Raw genomic sequence first — 21120 nt, forward strand, 5'->3', positions numbered from 1 at the left:
TATAGGCAGTGCAATATCCCTGCCTAAATAAACAGCGATGTGGGCACAATGTATTATTTATTTTTTTAATTTTTTTTATTTATTATTATTTTTTTTAGAGCAGGGCACTTCGTATAGAAGAAACTGTTATAGAAAATCCGAAAGAAGCTCTTTCGATTCAAAATTACAAGTTTAAGTACCCTTTTTAATAGTCGACAATAATTTGACAACAATCAGCCCACTCCCTCCCACGCCCATCATTTCCCAAAAACATCCAATCAAACTTTGAGATGGCCACTTTGCTCAGCGTAGTTTGAATGTCGAGTAATTATATTTTTAAAGATGACAGTCCCCCTAGCTACAGCCCTCAGGGCAAGGATTGTAAGTGCACCTCGTGAGCAAAGAAGGTTTTTATGGAAATAGTGGTCGCATAAGTCTTGGAGGGGGATCATTGGATTGGAATTCAGAAGTTATAGTGCCCTCTTTAAGAGTCAAAGTGATTGGAGGACAACTACTTCCTTCATCAAGTCCGGATTTTCCCAAAATGGATCCGATATTTATTTTGGATATCTATTTGTTCAAAAATAGTCCAAAGATGGCAAAACAAGGCCTTCGGGGTTACACCCCCCAGTTATGTCCCCCGGGCATATAAGGTTTTAATGGAAAGGGTGGTCGTGTGAACTTTAGAGAATGTTCATTTGATTGGAAATGTAAACTTTTAGTTCTCTTTTAAGAGTCAAAAGTGATGGAAAGACGACGAACCCCTCCCCTCTTCCTGACACCCTCTTTTCCCAAAATGCATGCAGTAGAAATTTTAAGACTGCCATTGTTTCATAAAAGTCAAAATAGCATATAACAATGCCTTCAGGGTAGACGCACATCCACATGCACATAATTTTTTTAGGTAACGGGCGTCGTACAAACTTTGGATGGGCTCATTTAAGTGGAATTCGAAAATTCTAGTGCCTTTTTTTAAGAATCAAAAGTGAATGGAGGGTAACATGTCACCCCAAGCCAATGTTTCCCCAAAACACATCTGATTGGGGAATAGTAATAATGTCTTTTGGGAAGTCAACCTCCTCAGAATTCTCAGGAAAAGGTCTGTAGTTTGAGCAGTTTGTTTAAATATTGTTTAAATATAGCATATGTTATTGAGAAATATCTGAATGTTTGAACTTGAATTTCCAAAAAGACGAAGAGCATTCATGTGAGCCTTGCATGCAATCATGCTACCATTACTTCTATAACTACCACGACTGTTGCTTTTACCACTATTACTAGTGCTACCATATCTCTCCATTTACACTACTGAAGGAAAATTGAAACTAAATAAACAAGATGCCTTAGCATTTAAATTTTTAAAAGACGATACCTCAAGAATCGATTTGGGCATTCAGTTTCAACTTTCAGAGAATGCTTAAACTGAAAGATCATCTGACCCAAATACAATTTGTGCACGCTTTTACTAATACTACTATCACTTCTACGATTACTATACAGTTTATTACAAGGACATATCAGCGATGTCGTAGCAATGGCTAATTACGTTAATAAGAAGCTTCCAGGAATTAATGAGAGGGATGTTCATCTTACCAAAAGGCAATGCGTTAATATTACTGCTGCCACTAGTACTACCGCTATTATTATTAACACTGCTACTAGAAATACCAATACTAACTATTACAACTAATTACTACTAACTAATTACAACTATTCTTAAGGGTATGAAGGTTTTAAGAAATTTTTAGGCAGGGGGGGGGACTAAATGACAACAAGCCGCCGGCGTGCATTTTGTCAAATGGGTGTAACAGCTATATCTTAGGAACAGACTTAAAGATTATGAAGACATAAAATAAAATATGATAAAATATAACAAAAGTAATAAAAATAAGGACAGTAGTGCTAAAGAATGAATATTTTTTACCTTGAAACGCTCACCAGTCGCCTCATCAAAAACTTGACAAAAGGTCAATGTGCAGCAAGAAGCCAAAAACATGTATGCAATCGAGAGCAGGAGTCCAATAGCCACGGCAAAAATTTCACCATGTTGCCGATATGTATGAATGTACAGATTTCTAGTCGGAATAATAGACGACGAGAGGTACTTGTTAAAGATGCATTCTAGAAGTAAGATGACCCAGGAAAAGTTAATGAGTAACTTAATGAAGATCTTGTTGTTATGGAATGGCAGATATTTAATTTATAAGCTGTAAATAAAATGTCAAAGTGTTCTTCTGATCTTTCCTATGGACTACTTAATAGAAAATGATGTGCACCCACGGACACCATCATTTATTTTCCTGTGGGTGGGGATAAATCCAATCTGTTTTCTTAGGACTTTTTCTATAACTGTCTACAACGGCAAAGGTTGTGATAGATGATGTCACTCTGTGGCATTTCATGTAACTTATGTGGCCCCACGACATTTGTTGCTTTGTTCACTTCTGTATTTGGTGTATGTTGATACGATGAGATTGTACCTGACAGATATTTGTCTGACCTTGTTTGCTGATGACACTGCTTTAACAATTTTTAGTCGGTGTTTACATGAATTGATTTTGAAGACAAATGGTGTTTTAAATAGTTTTCAAATTTTTATTAGTTCAGCTTACTATCTGTTAATGTTGCGAAGAGTATATATAATTTAATACACAAGAGTAGGTGAGCCCCAGAACACTAGTAGAATAGCGTTATTCGGTACCGACCAAGTTCGTTAAGTACACGAAACACAATACCTTGAAATCTTTGCAATCAAAAAGTTCGTGGTAACGAGCTGTAGTAAGGAGCGACCCGGCTCAATAGTAACCAAAACTAAAAAAAAAAAATGAATTTTGATATCAATAGCTACATCAAAAGAATTGCATTTTAATGCTGATTTTAAATATATAAGTTTCATCAAGTTTAGTCTCACCCATCGAAAGTTACGAGCCTGAGAAAATTTGCCTTATTTAGGAAAATAGGTGGAAACACCCCCTAAAATTCGTAGGATCTTAACGAAAATGATACCATCAGATTCAGCGTATCAGAGAGCCCAACTGTAGGAGTTTCAAGCTCCTATCTACAGAAATGTGGAATTTTGTATTTTTTGCCAGAAGACAAATCACGGGTGCGTTTTTGTTGTTTTTTTCCCAGGGGTCATCGTATCGACCAAGTGGTCCTAGAATGTCGCAAGAGGGCTCATTCTAACGGAAATGAAAAGTTCTAGTGCCCTTTTTAAGTGACCGAAAAATTGGAGGGCATCTAGGCCCCCTCCCACGATCATTTTTTCCTCAACGGATCAAAATTTTGAGATAGCCATTTTGTTCAACATAGTCGAAAACCATAATAACTATGTCTTTGGGGATGACTTACTCCCCCACAATCCCTGCTGGAGGGGCTGCAAGTTACAAACTTTGATGGATTTTTTCGGGAGGATTTTATTTTGTTTGGGGGTGGGGCTGAGGAGAGGGGACTATGTTGGAGGATCTTTCCTTGGGGGAATCTGTCATGGGGGAAGAAAAATTCAATGAAAAGGGCGCAGAATTCTCTAGCATTACTATAAGAAAACAATGAAAAATAAACATGAAAACGTTTTTTCAAATGAAAGGAAGAAGTAGCATTGAAACTTAAAAAGAACAGAGATTAATGCGCATATGAGGGCTCTAAAAATACTTTAGCGTAAAGAGCGAGGTATTTAGGAGTAGATAAATACCTTACTCTTTGTGCTAAAGTATTTTTAGTAGTTTCAACTATTTATTCTACGGCCTTTCTGATTCATGGGTCAATCTTAAAGAATTGGGACCAAACTTACGATTTAGTGTAAAGAGTGAGGCATTAACGAGGGTACAAACCCCCTCGTATACATAATAAAAATATAAGGTTATGAAAGTTTGTTACGTAAGTTAATTCTTAAGTTACGTATATTTTTTACTAATAAAAACGTTCGTTAAAAATTTAAAGTTCTTAAATTCTTAAAAATTATTAAAAATTCTTAAAAACTTAAAACGAACAGAAATTAATCCGTATATAAAATGGGTTGTCCCCTCCGCAATCCCTCACTCTTTACACTAAAGTTTGACTCTTTGCCACAATTCTACTTTTTAAAACAATTAAAAGCTGTAGCGTAAAGAGCGAGGGATTGCGGAGGGGACAACCCATTTCATATAATGGAGTAATTTCTGTTCGTTTCAAGTTTTAATGTCACACCTTACTTTCAGCTAAAAAATTAGTTTTTTTTATTATTTAATTTTCTTTCTTGGAAACAACATAATAATGTTATTACAACGAACAGCCAGAGAGAGAGAAACCATTTGAAGCTGCTTAATGGTATTGATTGGGATAGTTGTATTTCAATAAAGCACTCATACTCTTTTCTCGCATAGCATTTAACATTACTTGTACCAATTATGCTAATCCCGAAGATTCTTCCTTGTCTTCCTGTATCGGCGATGTGATACCTATGACCAAATAGAGAAGCCCAATTTTAAGTATGCTTTGCTCCAACATATATTTCTTATTTGTGTTGGAATATTAGTTTTTGCTGCTTAAATTGGGTATAAATTGTTCATTCATTAAGGTTCTCAATGAAGTGTTTTCTTGTATTACAATCTATTTACTTAAAAAGTATGGAAAGTGCAACATCTTTCCACGTTCTGTTTAACAGCTGGGTTGTTGACCCCCGAGAAAATTTTGTATCGGAGATGTTATATCTTCTTCATTCTGTGTCGGAGATAATATATTAATTATCAAAATAGAAGACTAAGGTCAAGCATAATTGGCTCCTGTATATTACTGTTTCAGCTACTCTTAACAAGCGTTATTTGAGCCAGTAAATGATTTGAACAATAAGTCTTGTACTTGACTGTATCAATGCGGCTTTCAGTGTCTCGAGGCACTGCCCACTGCTACAAATTTTCTGACTTGGGGTTTACTTCTGATAAACCCCTGCTTCTTATACCGTCATTTCTATAAGAAACATTATATCCCAGGGCCTAACTTACAATCCTTTCCCTTAGAAATGTAGAGGGGGGCTGTCCTCCTCGCAGACATAATTTCTGAAAACTTCAAACGACGACGAAGAAAATTTTTATCTCCCAATTTTTATTGAAGGTGTTAAGGAAAATGATGAGCATAGAGGAAGGGAGAGAGAGTGGTTGCTCTCAAATCACTTTGACTCATGAAAAGGACACTATAACTTCCAATTTCAAATCAAATAAACCCCATCTGAAATTTATACGACCGCCCAATCCATAAAAACCTTATATGCCCACTTGCCTTAACTTACAACGCTATACCCAGGGCCCTGTGGGGCTGTTTCACCCCTAGAGACACTATTATATGTTTTTTGGACTATTTGTAACAAAATAGCTATCTTATAATTTCAATCAGATGTGTTGGGTGAAACGCAGAGTAATCGGGAAGGGATGGGCTAAATGCCCTCCATCACTTTTAATGCTTGAAAAGGAAATAGAATTTCAAATTTCCAACCAAATGAGCCTATTCTAAAGCTAGAAAACCACCCCTCCCCCATAAAAACTTTAAATGCCCCGCGGTATAACTTACAACCCTCACCCCTAGACTCCGGTGGTTTGTATCAGCCCTAAAAGCCTTGTTATATGATTTTTGGACTATAAAATTGGACTTGAATAAAAAGACTGTCTCCAAATTTTTTATTCGATGTATTTTTGGAAAACACGAAGTCTTCCGGGGGAGGGGGGTGTTTGCTCTCAAATCACTTTGACTCACAAAAAAGGCACTATAACTTTCAATTTCAACTCAAATGAGCCCCTTCTGAAGTTTATGCGACCACCCATTCAAAAAACCTTATATATACCCAGGGCATAACTTACAACCCTGTCCGTGGGGGACAATGCGCGTGGGGGAGTATTCACCCTCTGATCACCTTCGACTATCAATAACGGCACTAAAGCTCTCAATTTGTGAGTGTGTGTGTTTGTGAGGGGGGGGGGTGTCATCAACAAAGAAATACTTTTCAGATCTTTCAAATACTTTAAACAAAATTGCTGTCTCAAAATTATGATTGGATGTTTTTTGGGAAATGGTGGGCGTGGGAGGGGAGTTAGTTGCTCTCCAATCACTTTGTGCTATTGAAAAGGGCACTCCCTTTCAATCCCTTTCAGTCAAATCCCTTTCAATTTCCCATCAAATGAGCTCTTTTTGAAGTTTCTACGACAATACTTTCTATAAAAACCATATATGACCCAAGGGCTTACCTGACGACCCTTGTCCTGAGGGCTATAGGGGGATGCCATCCTCAAAGACGTAATTTTCAGACCTTTCAACAGCGTTAAACAAAATGCCTATATCAAAATTCTGATCAGAACTGTTGAGGGAAATGATGGGCTTGGAGAGGGGGGCATTTGCCCTCCGACTACCTTTGACTATTAATAAGGGCACTAGCCCTCTCAATTTCCAATCAAATGAACGCTTCAACAACACTTTCTATAAAAAATTTATATGCCCCCAAGGCATAAATTACCTTGACCTTTAACATTTGACCTTGAGGATTGTGGCGGGGGGTCATCTTTAAAGATATAATTTCTAAGCATTTCAACTACGTTTAACAAAATGGCTATCTCGATATTTCAATTGGATGTGTTTGGGGAAATGGTGGGTGTGGGAGGGGGGTTAGTTGCCCTCTAATCACTTTCGACTATTAAAAAGGTCACTAGCCATCTCAATTTCCGGTCGAATGAGCCCTTTTTTTTTTTACGACAACACCCATAAAACTGTCCCCGGTTATAACTTACAAACCTTGCCCTGAGGACTATGTGGGGGGTGGGTTGTTATCCTCAAAGACCTATTCTCTGGATCTTTCACCTATGTTGAACAAAATCTCTATCTCAAAATTATGATTTTAATGTGTTTAGGGAAATGGTGGGAGTGGGAGGGGGGTTGGATACCCTCCAATTTCTTTCGACTATCAAAAATACCACTAGCCCGTTCAATTTCCAATCGAATGAACTTTTTTTAAACTTTCTATGACAATTCGTTCGATACAAAGTTCCTGTCTAAACAAAAAATAAACAATACATAGTGCCAGCAACGTTCTTTACTTAGGCAGCGCTATTGCACTGCCTAGGATTAAAGTATATATGCTTAAAAAGTACATAAGAGGTAGCACCTTTCCATGTTCTGTTTATCAACTGTTTTTGCTCAGCCCCAAGAAAATTGCTTTGACCTTTATAGAAAACAAAAAAAAAAACAGTTTTTTTAAATGAAATTAAGGAGTGACATTAAAACTTAAAACGAACAGAAATTACTCTGTATTTGAATGGGGCTTTTCCTCCTCAACGCACCGCTCTTTACGCTAAAGTTTGACTCTTTTTCTTAACTCTAGATTTTAAAACAGTAAAAAACTTTAGCGTAAAGAGCAGGGCGTTGAAGAGGAAAAGCCCCGTTCAAATACGGAGTAATTTCTGTTCGTTTTAATTTTTAATGTCGCTCCTTACTTTCATTTAAAAAACTTGTTTTTTTTTAATTTCTGGACGTTTTTGAATTAATGCATGGTTTGATCTTGTTTCTCCGCACATAAATAATTAAAACGAAATTTTCATATTAATTTTTTGGGGCTAAATGACTTTTTCATAGTTTTAATCGGAAGATTTTGTGAAAAAAGGAGCGAAGGAGGAGGCCTAGTTGCCCTCTAATTTTTTGATTACTTAAAAGGCAACTATAACTTATAATTGTTTACAAAAGTTTTCATAAGTAAAAAATATACGTAACTTATGAATTAAATTACGTAGCGAACATCTTTATTCGTATGTTTTTATTGCGTATATGAGGGGGCTCACCCCTCGTCGATACCTCGCTCTTTACATTAAAGCTTAAATTTTGTCCCAATTCCTTAAGAATGACCCTTGAATCACAAAGGCCGTAGAATAAATAGTTGAAATTACTAAAAATACTTTAGCTTAAAGAGCGAGATATTACGAGGAGGTAAACCCCTCATATGCGTAATAATTTCTGTTCGTTTTAAGTTTTAATACTGCTTCTCACTTTCAGTAGAAAAAACTTTTCATATTTATTTTTTTATTTTTTTTAAATAATGGTAGAAAATCCTGCGCCCCCTCCATTGAAAGTCTCTTCCCCCATGAAAAGTCCCTCCATGGGAATATCCTACCCGGTAACCCGCCCCCCTCAAATATTCCCCCCCCCCAATCAAAAAAATCCCCTGAAAACGTCTCTACACTTCTTAGTAACCATTACTATATGTAAACAAAGGTCAAAGTTTGTAGCTTGCAGCCCCTCACACGGGGACTGCGGGGAAGTAATCTGTCCCCAAAGACATAGTCATTTTGACTATGGTGAATAAAATGCCTGTCTCAGAATTTTGATCGGGTGACATTGGGGAAAAATTGAGCGTGGGAGGGGGCCTAGGTGCCCTCCAATTTTTTGGACACTTAAAAAGAGAACTAGAACTTTTAATTTCCGTTAGAATGAGCCCTTTCGCGACATTCTAGGACCACTGAGTCGATAGAATCGCCCCTGGGAAAAAAAACAAATAAACACTCATCCGTGATTTTTCTTCTGGTAAAAAATGTGAAATTCCACATTTTGTAGATAGGAGCTTGAAACTTCTACAATAAGGTTCTCTGATACGCTGAATCTGGTGGTGTGATTTTCGTTAAGATCGTATGACTTTTAGGGAGTGTTTCTTCCTATTTTCTAAAATGAAGCAAATTTTCTCAGGCTCGTAACTTTTGATGGGTAAAACTAACCTTGATGAAACTTATATATTTAAAATCAGCATTAAAATGCCATTCTTTTGACGTAACTATTGGTACCAAAATTAGAGTTTCGGTTACTATTGAGCCTGGTCGCTCCTTACTACAGTTCGTTACCACGAACTGTTTGATTATTCAACAAGTTCTCTGAACATTTCTAAAGTGTGGAAGATGAATGCCTGAAGCTTGGTCTCAAATTCAACGTCAGTAACTATGAGAGCTTCTTCGTCAACTAGCCTGATATATGCCACATCCCGTGTGTGACATTTGATTCGTATCTAGTTAGTTAATTGAATGTATATTGTATTAGGGCCTTCAAGTTGGCTAAGCTCTTTCGGAAACCCTCCAAATCTGTACAACCAATATTTATCATAAAATTGTTACTGCTCATGTCAACATAGTTACAGTAATACTACAATTCAATTGGAATTTTCTTACATCCCTTTTCAATTCGCTGACCTTAAATTTATTCCCGATTCTGCTTATTGTCTGTCCTATCCCTTCCATGTTTTTCCTACCGCTGAGCCTCACCAGTTCGTAATTACTACCTACGATTGTGATGTAGTAAGTTTCTAGTTTTGTTTACTTGTCGTTCTATCCTTTTCCCCACGTTAAAATAGGGGAGAGGCGAAAGAGGTACATAAAAATCCGATTCAAAAATATGACTTATGTCATATGAAACTATAACTCGTAACAATGGCAAACAAAAAAGAGACTAGATCAATTCATTTAAAGAAAGTAGTGCTGAAATAGAATTGTTTCAGTTATTAGTCCTACAGTTTCAATAAATAAAATTCTTCTTACCGGTCGTGTAAGTAAGAATGTTGACGGTAAGAGCTACGACAAGTAGGGCACTTAATGACGTTCCAACAGCCAAAGAGCTAATTACTGCAATTCCAAAGGACAGAAAGTATACAGAGCTTGAGTATGGTAGATATTCCTTTTTTTGTGAAGAATGTACTTCTGTAAAACTTAAATTATCATTGTCATAATATGGTATTTAACTTTAAGAAGTAGAACCTGCAATATCTTTGATGAAACATAACAAACCTTTGATACAACAAAACAGGAAAATGGCTTCTCCTTTTTTCAGTACGAACAAATAAAAAACGAACTACGTTGTCATCGCTATTACCCAAGACACTCTTTGAAACATATTCAATAAAGGCTCGCAGATTTCTTAACTTTTTTTTGCAGATTTCATCACAAACTTGACAAAAAGCCTTTTATAATAATACTAATGACGTCACCATAGTGCAATTGACGTCACCATATAATTGTATTTGCCATCATACCGTCGAGACGTCCTTGGTCGTATGTATAGCACTGTTGCTCAGCCTCACGTATTGTTCGCATCCCTCCTCCTCTTCTGTAATTTCAGACCTTCTGACCTATCGTCCATTAAAATTTCTTATTTTAAATTTCGTAAATTTTTACTTGGTTCCCCCCTTTCTTTTAGTAACACTGAGATTGTTTTAAAACTTAAAGTGAAGGATCTTATAGTTTTTATAAAGAAAAAATATAAAACATTTGAAGATAAGGCGATAATTAACCTTTTAGGCCACAATTTATTTCCGTTTTTTAGTAACAGTTCTAGCTCTTGATAATTTATAGGCTAAACTATTTAGCATTTAGCAAGTGTTTTTGTATCTTTTTTTTCTTCTCTTTTTAAGTGTTTGATCAATATATCATGGGTTTTGATTGTGAGTGTCATCATTTGTCTTTTCTTTATATTATACTGTAGCGTACTCCTCATTTTTTGAGGGAAATAAAGAAAATAAAATAAATAGATATAATCTAGCATTTTGCTGCTGCCTATTTGATGCTGCCTATATACATATATATATATATATATATCTATATATATAAAAATAAGTTGTTTGTCTGTCTGTCGACTGACGTCATGTTTGTGTGTCGACTGACGTCATGTTTGTCGACTGACGTCAATATAAGGATTGAGCTGTATGTCGTCATGAAGTTGCTTGTCGTCTGACGTCATGTTTGTCGACTAACGAAACTACAGACCGGGACACCGGGACACAAATGACGTGTTATGTCTGTTATAACGTAATAGAGGCAACAATCTTGACAGGGCCTTTTGAGGGTGAGGCTTTTCTTATTCCACGCATTCTCATGATTCCAATGGATCTGCCTTTTCAACCTAAAAGATTGCAATTCCCAATTTGATTAGCATATTTAGTTTTCAGTCCAGAACCACTAAAGCTATTATGTAAATATCAAAAATATTTATGTTTTCTGAGCAATAATTTTTAGTTTTTATTTCAAAATAGAAAATTACCTGACAATTTTAGAATTATATCTATCTATATATATAAAAATAAGTTGTCTGTCTGTGGATCAGGTGACGTCATGTTTCTGTGTCGACTGGCGTCATGAAGCTAGTTGTCGTCATTTTTGCTATGACGGTGACGTCATTAAAGATATTTAAGACATATATGTTCACGTAGAAATCTATTAATGTTTAAGTTTAAAATGACTGATGAACTTACAATGGCAAAAGCCGATGAAGATGCTCAAAGAGTCTATGCCAAAAAACTTGCTCCTGATAGAGAAAGTCAGAAAAGAAAGCGTGCCGAGGAATCAAAAGAACAGCAAGGAAACAGGCTTGAGGCTAAAGAACGCAAAACCGCGCAGTTAGATGAAGATCCACCTGGACAGCGAGAGTCAAAACATATCAAAACTGGTGACGACCGGGACACAGGCAATATAAATGACGACCAGGACACAGGTATTTAAGAATATCGTTCAAAGACAAATTTTTAATTGTAAGAAGACCGTTGAAAGAGAAATTTCTAATTGTAAAATGACTGAAGAACCTACAATGGCAACACCCGAGGAAGCTGCTCAAAACGAATGTATTCACGCCGAAGTAGCTGAGTTGGTAAAGCGTTATGTTTCAGGTTCTAGGTCCGAGAGGCTCCAGGTTTGAACCTTGGCTTTAGCATTAATACAAAAGAAGAAAAAAACTAAAAAAGGTAAAAACTACAAAAAAACTAAAAAGAAAACATATATATATATTTATATATATCATCTTTTCCACAAAAATAATAATTTAGTGCTTCTGCTTAAAAACAGCAATCGAATTGATGCCTCCTGATACGCAACTATCAACAAAGTGGCAATCGTTGTGGTCGGTGATCAGTTCTTACCTCGAGATAATATTCTATATAGGCGAAACTATCAGTTGACAAGAATTGCTTAAACTCATCGATGCTACGATGCCCTACAATATCCTAACGAATATAAATGACACCCGGGACACTCAAATAGAAATCACAGACTGGGACACCGGGACACAAATGACGACGGGGACACAGGGAATATAAATGGCGACCCAGACACAGGGACACAACTACAACGGGGACGCCGGGGGGCACAGGGGGATATATAAATGACGACGGCAACAAAGGAAATGGTCGATTAGCAACGACGCATGCAGTATTTCAAATGCAACAAAGCTAAGTACCTAAATATAAAAGATCAAGTGTAATTAGTCTTTCTACAAAATGTGTTTCAAGTAGTTTCATAATGCCTACAGGAAAAGTTATCAATCTAGACCACCAAATGCAACAAGACCAATCCGAGTGGCTAAGGTTAAGGGTACTGAAAAAATTTCTAAAGTAACGATAAACGAAAATGAAGAACAAAGTAATATAGGGCTGGGGGACATGCATCAGAGACAATTACAACAAGTCAAAAACAGAAGTGAAGAACAAAGAAACATTCGATTCGAAGATACGTGACAGTAAGGATCAAAACGAGTCATAAACCAAATTGAAGAACACGGTTACAAGGCATGAGACAACAAGGAGTAGAACGAATTAAAAATGAAAGTGAAGAACAAAAAAAATTGTGGTTAAGATATATGCCACAGCGAGAACAAATATATATATGACTAGAAGAAAAGTGGCAGCGTGAATTACAAGTGGTAGCAAGAAAGCAAAAATAATAACGTGTCAAAAAGGAAGTGGAGAACAAAAAATTATGCCATTAGAAGATAAAAAACAGAAAAAATCAGAAAAAAGCAAAAATGAAAGTGAAGAAGAAAGAAAATATTACGTTAGAAGAACCACACGTCACGATATTCAACGACGAAAGTATCCAGCGCAAAAACCCAGCACTCAACTAATCAAGCGAAGACATTACACCATTTGCTTTTCGGGAATGACCATATCGTTTTTATATCTATGAAGCATCAAAATTACAAAAGAAACATAGATAAATGAAATTAAAAATGAAGTGGAGAACAAAGGAATATAAAGTTAAAAGATATGCCACAGCAAGAACAAAGACATATGGGGCTAAAACATACATTTTATCGAGAATTACAAGCAAAAGTGAGAATCAGAACATGTCAAAAATGAAAGTGACAAATTATTGGGAGCATTCAACGTTATATAAACTCTTTACGGAGCCCTCCATTTTCCCAGGGGAAAGAGTAGCAAACGAAGGTCATTCATTTGGAGGTTGCTCCTCACAATAAGAATCAATATATACAAGCCTGCCGCGTACAGAGTACATGGGCTTGGCCTCGAAATCAATAACATGGATATCTTTCTTAAAACTGGTATATCGACATTTCTGGCCACAAAAACTATCTAAATAGGTCACAACTTCAAGAAAGAATTTTTATTTTGCCAGGGTGGTCGCTTCAAACCTATGCTCTGAAGCTATTACATCAAGAACATCAATATATATATATATATATATATATATATATATATATATATATATATATATATATATATATATATATATATATATATATATATATATATATATATATATATATATATATATATATATATATATATATATATATATATATATATATATATATATATATATATATATATATATATATATATATATATATATATATATATATATATATATATATATATATATATACATATATACAAACTTGCCACGTGCCGAGTGCTAGGGCCCGGCCTTGAAATTTTCTACACAGATTCTTTTTCTTAAAACTGACATATTGACATTTATGGATGCAAACGATTTAAATAGGTCACAACTTTAAGGAAAAACTTCTATTTTCTCCAGGGTAGTTGTATCAAACCTAATGTGACACCATGAAATCAAGAAGAGGTTACGGTTAAAAAGCAAGTGACAGTGAGAATCAATATATGCAAGCCAGCCATGCAGCCATGCCGAGGCCTGGCGAATTAACTGCTGGTGTCCCGGTATATATCTTATCTCTTTAAATGAGCAATAATTGTATATTTCTGTGTTTTTCTCAAAAAAACGCTCCAACCTTTTCTTAAACTGGCATCCTGGGGTATACTGGCCTAAAAAACGATCTAAATAGGTCGTGATTTTGAGACAGTTCGTTTAGAGCATTAATTGTGAAGACATATTTTAAATTAAATTGCATCACTTTTTCCAACAGCACTGTAAAAACATCATGTAAAAATATAAAAGTCTTCATACATGTAACAACCATATAAGACGGCATATTAGAAATCACTCAAATCATAATATACTAGCTGTTGGGATGGCGCTTCGCGCCACCGAGTTGGTGGGGGCGCTTCACGCCCCCCAAGCCCCCCCCCCGCACGCGTAAGTCGTTACGCGCCATTGTAGTTGTGTCCCAGTGTCCCACCTTTGAATATATATATATATATATATATATATATATATATATATATATATATATATATATATATATATATATATATATATATATATATATATATATACTACGTAAAACTTGCGAATATACAACATTCTTCGCTGTCCTATTGTCTGTACATGTAAATAGATTTTCAGGTTTACCGACTCTTGAACATGCAACATATAATTGTCCATGGGAAAAACAATTCGTATTAAGATCTATACCTCATTATCCTAATGATTGCCCTTGAGCTTTGTTGATGGTGATTGCTAATCAAACATTCCCTGCGTCCCATCGTCATTTATATATTCCCCCTGGGTCCCCCGGCGTCCCCGTTGTAGTTATGTCCCTGTGTCCCAGTCGTCATTTATAGTCGACAAACATGACGTCAGTCGACACACAAGCATGACGTCAGTCGACACATACGTCCCAGTCGTCATTTGTGTCTCGGTGTCCCAGTCTGTAATTTCTCTTTGAGTGTCCCGGTCTTTTCTTTTTTAGTTTTTTACCTTTTTTTTTAGTTTTTTTAGTTTTTTAGCTTTTTTAGTTTTCTTAGGAAATAAATTTTTTGTTTTTTTCCTTTTTTTTTCTTTTTGGTTTTTTTTTGGTTTTTACCTTTTTTTAAGCTTTTTTAGTTTTTTCTTTTTAGTTTTTTTTGTAGTTTTTACCTTTTTTATTTTTTTTTATTTTTATTTGTTTTAGTTTTAGTTTTTTTTCTAGTTTTTACCTTTTTTAGTTTTTTTCTTCGACCTAGAACCTGGAACATAACGCTTTACCAACTCAGCTACTTCGGCTTGAATACATTTACCTTTTTTAGTTTTGTTTTATTTTTATTTTTATTATTTTTTCTCCTTTATTTTTCAGTTTTTTTCCTTTTTTTGGTTTTTTTCTTTTTCAGTTTTTAGTTTTTTTTTTTAGTTTTTTTGTAGTTTTTATATTTTTTTCATTTTTTTTTAGTTTGTTTTTCTTTTTTAGTTTTTAGTTTTTTACCTTTTTTTAGTTTTTTTTTTTAGTTTTTCAGATTTTTTAGTTTTTTTAGTATTTTCTTTTTAGTTTTTTTTGTAGTTTTTACCTTTTTTAGTTTTTTTCTTCTTTTGTATTAATGCTAAAGCCAAGGTTCGAACCTGGAACCTCTCGGACCTAGAACCTGGAACATAACGCTTTACCAACTCAGTTACTTCGGCTTGAATACATTCGTTTTTGAATTGGTATATGATGAAATAATTCAGACGTCATATGCGGACAGACAGACAGACACACAAAAAACAACTTATCTATCTATATATATAAAAATAAGTTGTCTGTCTGTGTGTCTGTCTGTCAGGTGACGTCATGTTTCTGTGTCGACTGACGTCATGAAGTTAGTTGTCGTCATTTTTGCTATTACGGTGACGTCATTAAAGATATTTAAGACATGCGTTCACGGAAAAATGTTTAATTGTAAAATGACTGAAGAACCTACAATGGCAACAGCCGAGGAAGCTGCTCAAAGAGTCTATGCCGAAAAACTTGCTGCTGATAGAGAAAGTAAGAAAAGAAAGCGTGCCGAGGAATCACAAGAACAGCAAGAAAACAGGCTTGCAGCTGATAGAGAAAGTAAGAAAAGAAAGCGTGCCGAGGAATCAAAAGAACAGCAAGAAAACAGGCTTGCGGCTAAAGAACGCAAAACCGCGCAGTTAGATGAAAATCCACCTGGAAAGCGAGAGTCAAAGCTAGTTTTTATATATATACATATTTTGATGACGTCATTTCTAGCACAAAAGCTAGCTAAACCAAGAGGACGACCTGCATAATGTAATAATGGGTGAAAGGACAGCAGCAAAAACAAAGGGTATAAAAAATTTGCAAAGTAATAAAAATTCAAAACAAAGAAGAAAGGCATATGTGGTTAGAAGATTTATTACCCAGAGGACAATCCAAACAACATAAAATCACAGTGGGTGTATATGAACAACCTGGACTGTCAAATGAGACTATGCCAATCCGAGCAGCTAAAGCAAAGAGCATTAAAAAATTGTCTGAAGTAATAAAAACACAAAATGAAGAGGAAATGATTGTAAGGTTAGAGGACATGCAAAAGCAGGTATCAGAACAAATAACAATTAAAGTGGAAAGCAAATACACTCACGGTTAAAAGACCTGTGACAACGAGGATCAAAACAAATTAAAACGAAAGGAAAGAACAAAGAATTGCATGACTAGAAGACCTGCAACGACGAGGATAAAACAATTAAAAGGAAAAGTGAAGAGCTAAGAATTAGGCGGTTAGAAGACATGCGACAACGAGTATCAGAATAAGCCCAAAATGAAAGTGAAGAACAAAGAAATATTAGTTCAGAACAACACCTTCGCAATAGATGCCAACGAGCGGTGGCAAAAAACTTAACACAAACCTGGCATAAACTATGAAAGTTTCAACTACAAGTCATTGGAACCCTTCAACATTGTTTTATTTCACTGAGGAGTCCTCCAGTCAATGAGGCACACTCGTGCCTCTATAAAGAGGCGACCCACGACAATGTTAAGCGATCTTCGGTTCCAGTGGTCGCAGAGGAATGGGGAGGCATGCATTTCGTAGCCCGAGCTCCAACTAAGAAACCTGCAAAATTTCATCCCCCTCCAACTTTTCCTTCATGGGGAAAATCTGGCCGAAAGTTTCGACCCGTCAACCCCAGCCCCCCTTTAACGTTGTCCGATCGGGCTGAAATTCACAAGTTAAGGTCCCCTAGGGCCCAGGAGCTTATCCGCGAAATTTCCGAGCTCGATCCGATAACTCCTTCCCTGTTTTCCAGAAACCACGCATAGCCACTTAAAATTCATTTTCTTTTTTTTCTAGACGCCTACAGGTCACATCCGACATCGGATCTGGGTGTACGAAGACTCATTCGATGCGGAATTCTCCGAGTAATTTTCCTGGAAAGTTTCGTAGGAAAATCTTAACCCCCCGAAAGTTTCGACCCCCCAACCTCCCCCCCTTTTAACGTTGTCCGATCGGGCTGAAATTCACAAGTTAAGGTCCCCTACGGCCCAGGAGCTTATCCGCGAAATTTCAGATCGATCCGATAACTCCTTCCCTGTTTTCCAGAAACCACGCATTAGCTACTTATTTAACGCATTTCTCTCCATAAGAGCCCATGTTAATTTGAAATTTTTAAAAGTTATTGAGAAGTTATATTTACACACATGCAAGTGATTAGCTCAGTCGGTAGAGCGTGGGACTTTTAATCATTGGGTCAAGGGTTCAAGTCCCTTACGGGCGGTTTTTTTCACAACATCAAAAAAATTTTGATAACACCTGGACAGCTTATCATTTGAGAGATAACAGAATATTAGCTTCTTATGAGCAAAGAAACATTTCGGTCATTCTATCTATTTTTTTTTCTATTTTATACAATGATTTAAAAGCGGGGGGGGGGGGGGTTCCTCTCCTAATTCCTGTACGAGGAGTACAGGAATTATTAAATTACATCCACCATGGATTGTAGAAAAACGTACAGAATTAATATGAAAAAAAATTAAACCTGTACAAAAGAGTCTTTAAAACGGTGGGTTTGCCTCTCCTAATAGTCTTCTTATAGTCCTAATAGTCTAATAGTCCCATGTTAATTTTTGAAATTCTTAAAAGTTACGAATATCAACATTCAAGTACATCAAAATAATCAGCTCGGCACGGCGAGAATGACTGCAAGCATCATAAAAATCCAGCTCCATTCCAGAAATGCACGAGTTGACTGGAGCTGTAAGATACATGTCCAAAAGAACTGACTTTTGACCCTGTTGGGGACTTTGCAACAGGGGCAATCCTCAGCGATGTCCGAAATAAGTGTGATATAAATGTGCTTTAAGTATATATTTTATAGCCTTTAAGTGCTCATTGCCAATTTTTAGGTGAATTTTCAAATGTTTTGAAGAAGTTTAAGTTTTTCTCGATTTAATGAAACGTGGATATTTACTTATTTTATATAAATAGTTGCTAAATAAGATAAATAATATATAATTTACTATAATTACCTAAAGATGTTTCCTATATGAGAAGGCATTTTTAGAATAAATTCTTTATTATAGGCTTTTGGACGTAGCGATCAAAATAAAAGTGTATAATTTTGTTAACACCTGGACTGCTTATCATTTGAGAGATAACAGAATATTAGCTTCTTATGAGCAAAAGAAACATTTCGGTCATTCTATCTATTTTTTTTTCTATTTTATACAATGATTTAAAAGCGGGGGGGTTGGGGGGCGGCAGCCACCCAACTTCCTCTCCTAATTCCTCTACGAGGAGTACAGGAATTATTAAATTACATCCACCATGGATTGTAGAAAAACGTACAGAAATATTATGAAAAAAACTTCGTTTTCTTAAAGAGTTAAAGAGGCTGCGTCCCAAAGTCGAACCTTAAAACGTACAGGAATTAGAAGAGGCAGTTGGGGGGCTGCCGCCCCCCAAACCCCCCGCTTTTAAAGACTCTTTTGTACAGGTTTTTTGTTTTTTTTGCTAAGCCCCCGCTCTTGGCTTCGGAAAGGCCCTCTTTTAACAAAAAATTGAAATGAATGAATAATGGAATAACTTCGAAAAATGTTAAACACAAGAGGACAGGAGAACCATTGCGCCGAAACTAGTAATTAGTAACAATGAAGTCCCCCCACAAAAAAACCTGTACAAAAGAGTCTTTAAAAGCGGGGGGTTTGGGGGGCGGTAGCCCCCCAACTGCCTCTTCTAATTCCTGTACGTTTTAAGGTTCGACTTTGGGACGCAGCCTCTTTAACTCTTTAAGAAAACGAAGTTTTTTTCATATTATTCCCGAGAAAAGATCAGCATTGCATAGTGGAATTGGATTGCAACCTCCACAATTTCCAAATGAATTGGTTTTGCCTATTTTGTATAAAATTACGTGCTCTCTAATGAGAGCTTCCACAAACGAATCCGAAATTTGAACTCATCTTTTGCTTTAGCTTCAATCAAAGTAAGCGATGATACAACCATTAATAAACGTAATGTTTTAGCTTTAAAGTAGCTGGACAAATTCATCTCAAAATTAATTTAGCATCACATCCATTAGAAACAACTGACGGTATTCTTGAATCACCTTCATATGGCCAAATACATTTTTTAATCATTAACTGGTGATGGCATTCTGGGTGCCTTTGCTGGCGACAGTGACCATGGCACTACTGTTAGAGCACAACCTGAAATCCCTATTTAGTTGAATATGTTGTTTGAGAGAGCAATTCTGTGGCTCAACGCCAATTGCCTAGCATTAAATGTCGTTAGGTCTGTCTTCCTGGTTTTCTCCTGAATTTTTCAGGGTCGTCCCCAGCTTTTAGAAATTAAGGGGTTCTCATAGTAGACCTATTGATATTTACATTCAGTTCCTGGATATTTTGCTTAATGAGAATCTATCTCCCAGGCATGATATTAATCAAATTAAAATGACCATATCTAGGAATCTTGGGATTTCAAGGAATATTATTGTATGTCAAAATTTTCTTATTTTTTGTCTAATTACTTTGTAATGAGCCTTATCAATTATTTTAAAAACAGTTTTTTAACCCTGGAAAAAAAATTCGTATCCTTGATCATCCTTCTTAGAAAAAAGAGCAAATTTCACATTTTTGTAGCTAGAGATTTGAAACTTCTGCAATGAGTTTCTCTAATTTTTGGAATTTGCTCATGTAATACCAATTTCAAGTTTATTTTCTCTTTTTTTTGGCGGGGTTCACTATTATTTAAAATTCAGGAGAATTTTCTCTGGCCCGTAACTTTTGAGGGTGATTTCAAACCTGTTGAATATTGGTAATGTAGTATCATCATTAAAATTAAATTCTTTTGATGGGTATTTCATTATGAAATGTCGTTTTTAGAGTTTCTGTTACAATTACCACCAGTCAGTCTTTACGTAGTTTGGCTTAGAAGCAAGCCTTGAAGCATTCTCTCTGCAGAACGTAACAAAGAGGCTTATAAAAAAATGCCTAGATTAAAGGATTCGACTCTTCTATTTATTTTAAAGTAATCTACCGACCTGTTTCTCCGTCATAAAGAGGCTCCTTATTGACTTTAGGAGTATCTGGGACTTGGGGTAGCTTTCCAAGTATTCCTGATAATTTATTGTTCATTATCATTAGGGAAACCAACAAATACTGCTCATTTTAGAGGCAAAATTAACAAACCTCACAAGTTTCGTTATTGCAAACGTATTGATTTTGGACTTTAGCATGAAACCTTTCGTGGCATAGTTTTTTTGTCATCAAATTTTAAAAAAATTAATATTTAAACCATGTTTCTATTGGGACACCTAAAGATGTTAACATTTATTAAAGTTGTCATCATATATGAAACTTACTATAGTATAAAATATTCACTTTTAAATATAAATTCGAAATGGGCTTAATTTTTCTTAGCTTTAAGGTCAGTTAGCATTGTGGTGTATTTTTAAAACCCATATATAAATGAATAGCATTCATTTTTCAGTGAGGTTCAAATAATGTTTCAGAGGTCGGTAGTCCTGCTCTTATTTGTGGCAGCTCATATTTGTTGACCTTTAATAGCAGTGTGATTTTCTTTTTATGTTGTTGTTGTTACTCAACAGCATAAAGTTCAAAATACATTTTGTTTTCAGCAAAGCACAGATGACACCCTAGCCTTTGACTGGTTGAAAGGGCAGCAGCTTCACTTATATTTGTTTTATTTTTGGGGTGTTTTAAGTTTGGCTTGCCTATTCATTTTATTTTTATCGTTTCAGGTTTCAAATATTCATTCAT

At 35.7% G+C, this 21120-nt stretch overlaps 1 protein-coding gene across 2 annotated transcripts in view; it reads right to left on the reverse strand.

Annotated features, from left to right (window-relative positions):
• The window catches only part of LOC136043082 (uncharacterized), a 105966-nt gene extending 85446 nt beyond the window's left edge, over positions 1-20520 (reverse strand). The window contains exons 1-3 of one of the 2 annotated variants that reach the window (XM_065728005.1): positions 20382-20520; positions 9510-9668; positions 1904-2100 (exon numbers count right to left, since the gene is read on the reverse strand). In XM_065728005.1, the coding sequence (XP_065584077.1) occupies positions 1904-2100; positions 9510-9668; positions 20382-20481 (456 nt within the window). In that variant the 5' untranslated portion in view covers positions 20482-20520. The remainder of the gene's footprint in view (positions 1-1903; positions 2101-9509; positions 9669-20381) is intronic. The other variant, XM_065728006.1, reaches the window with a different exon arrangement.
• Between the last annotated feature and the right edge of the window lie 600 nt (positions 20521-21120).

Source organism: Artemia franciscana, unplaced genomic scaffold (assembly GCF_032884065.1).
Source record: "Artemia franciscana unplaced genomic scaffold, ASM3288406v1 Scaffold_289, whole genome shotgun sequence".
NCBI lineage: Eukaryota > Metazoa > Arthropoda > Branchiopoda > Anostraca > Artemiidae > Artemia > Artemia franciscana.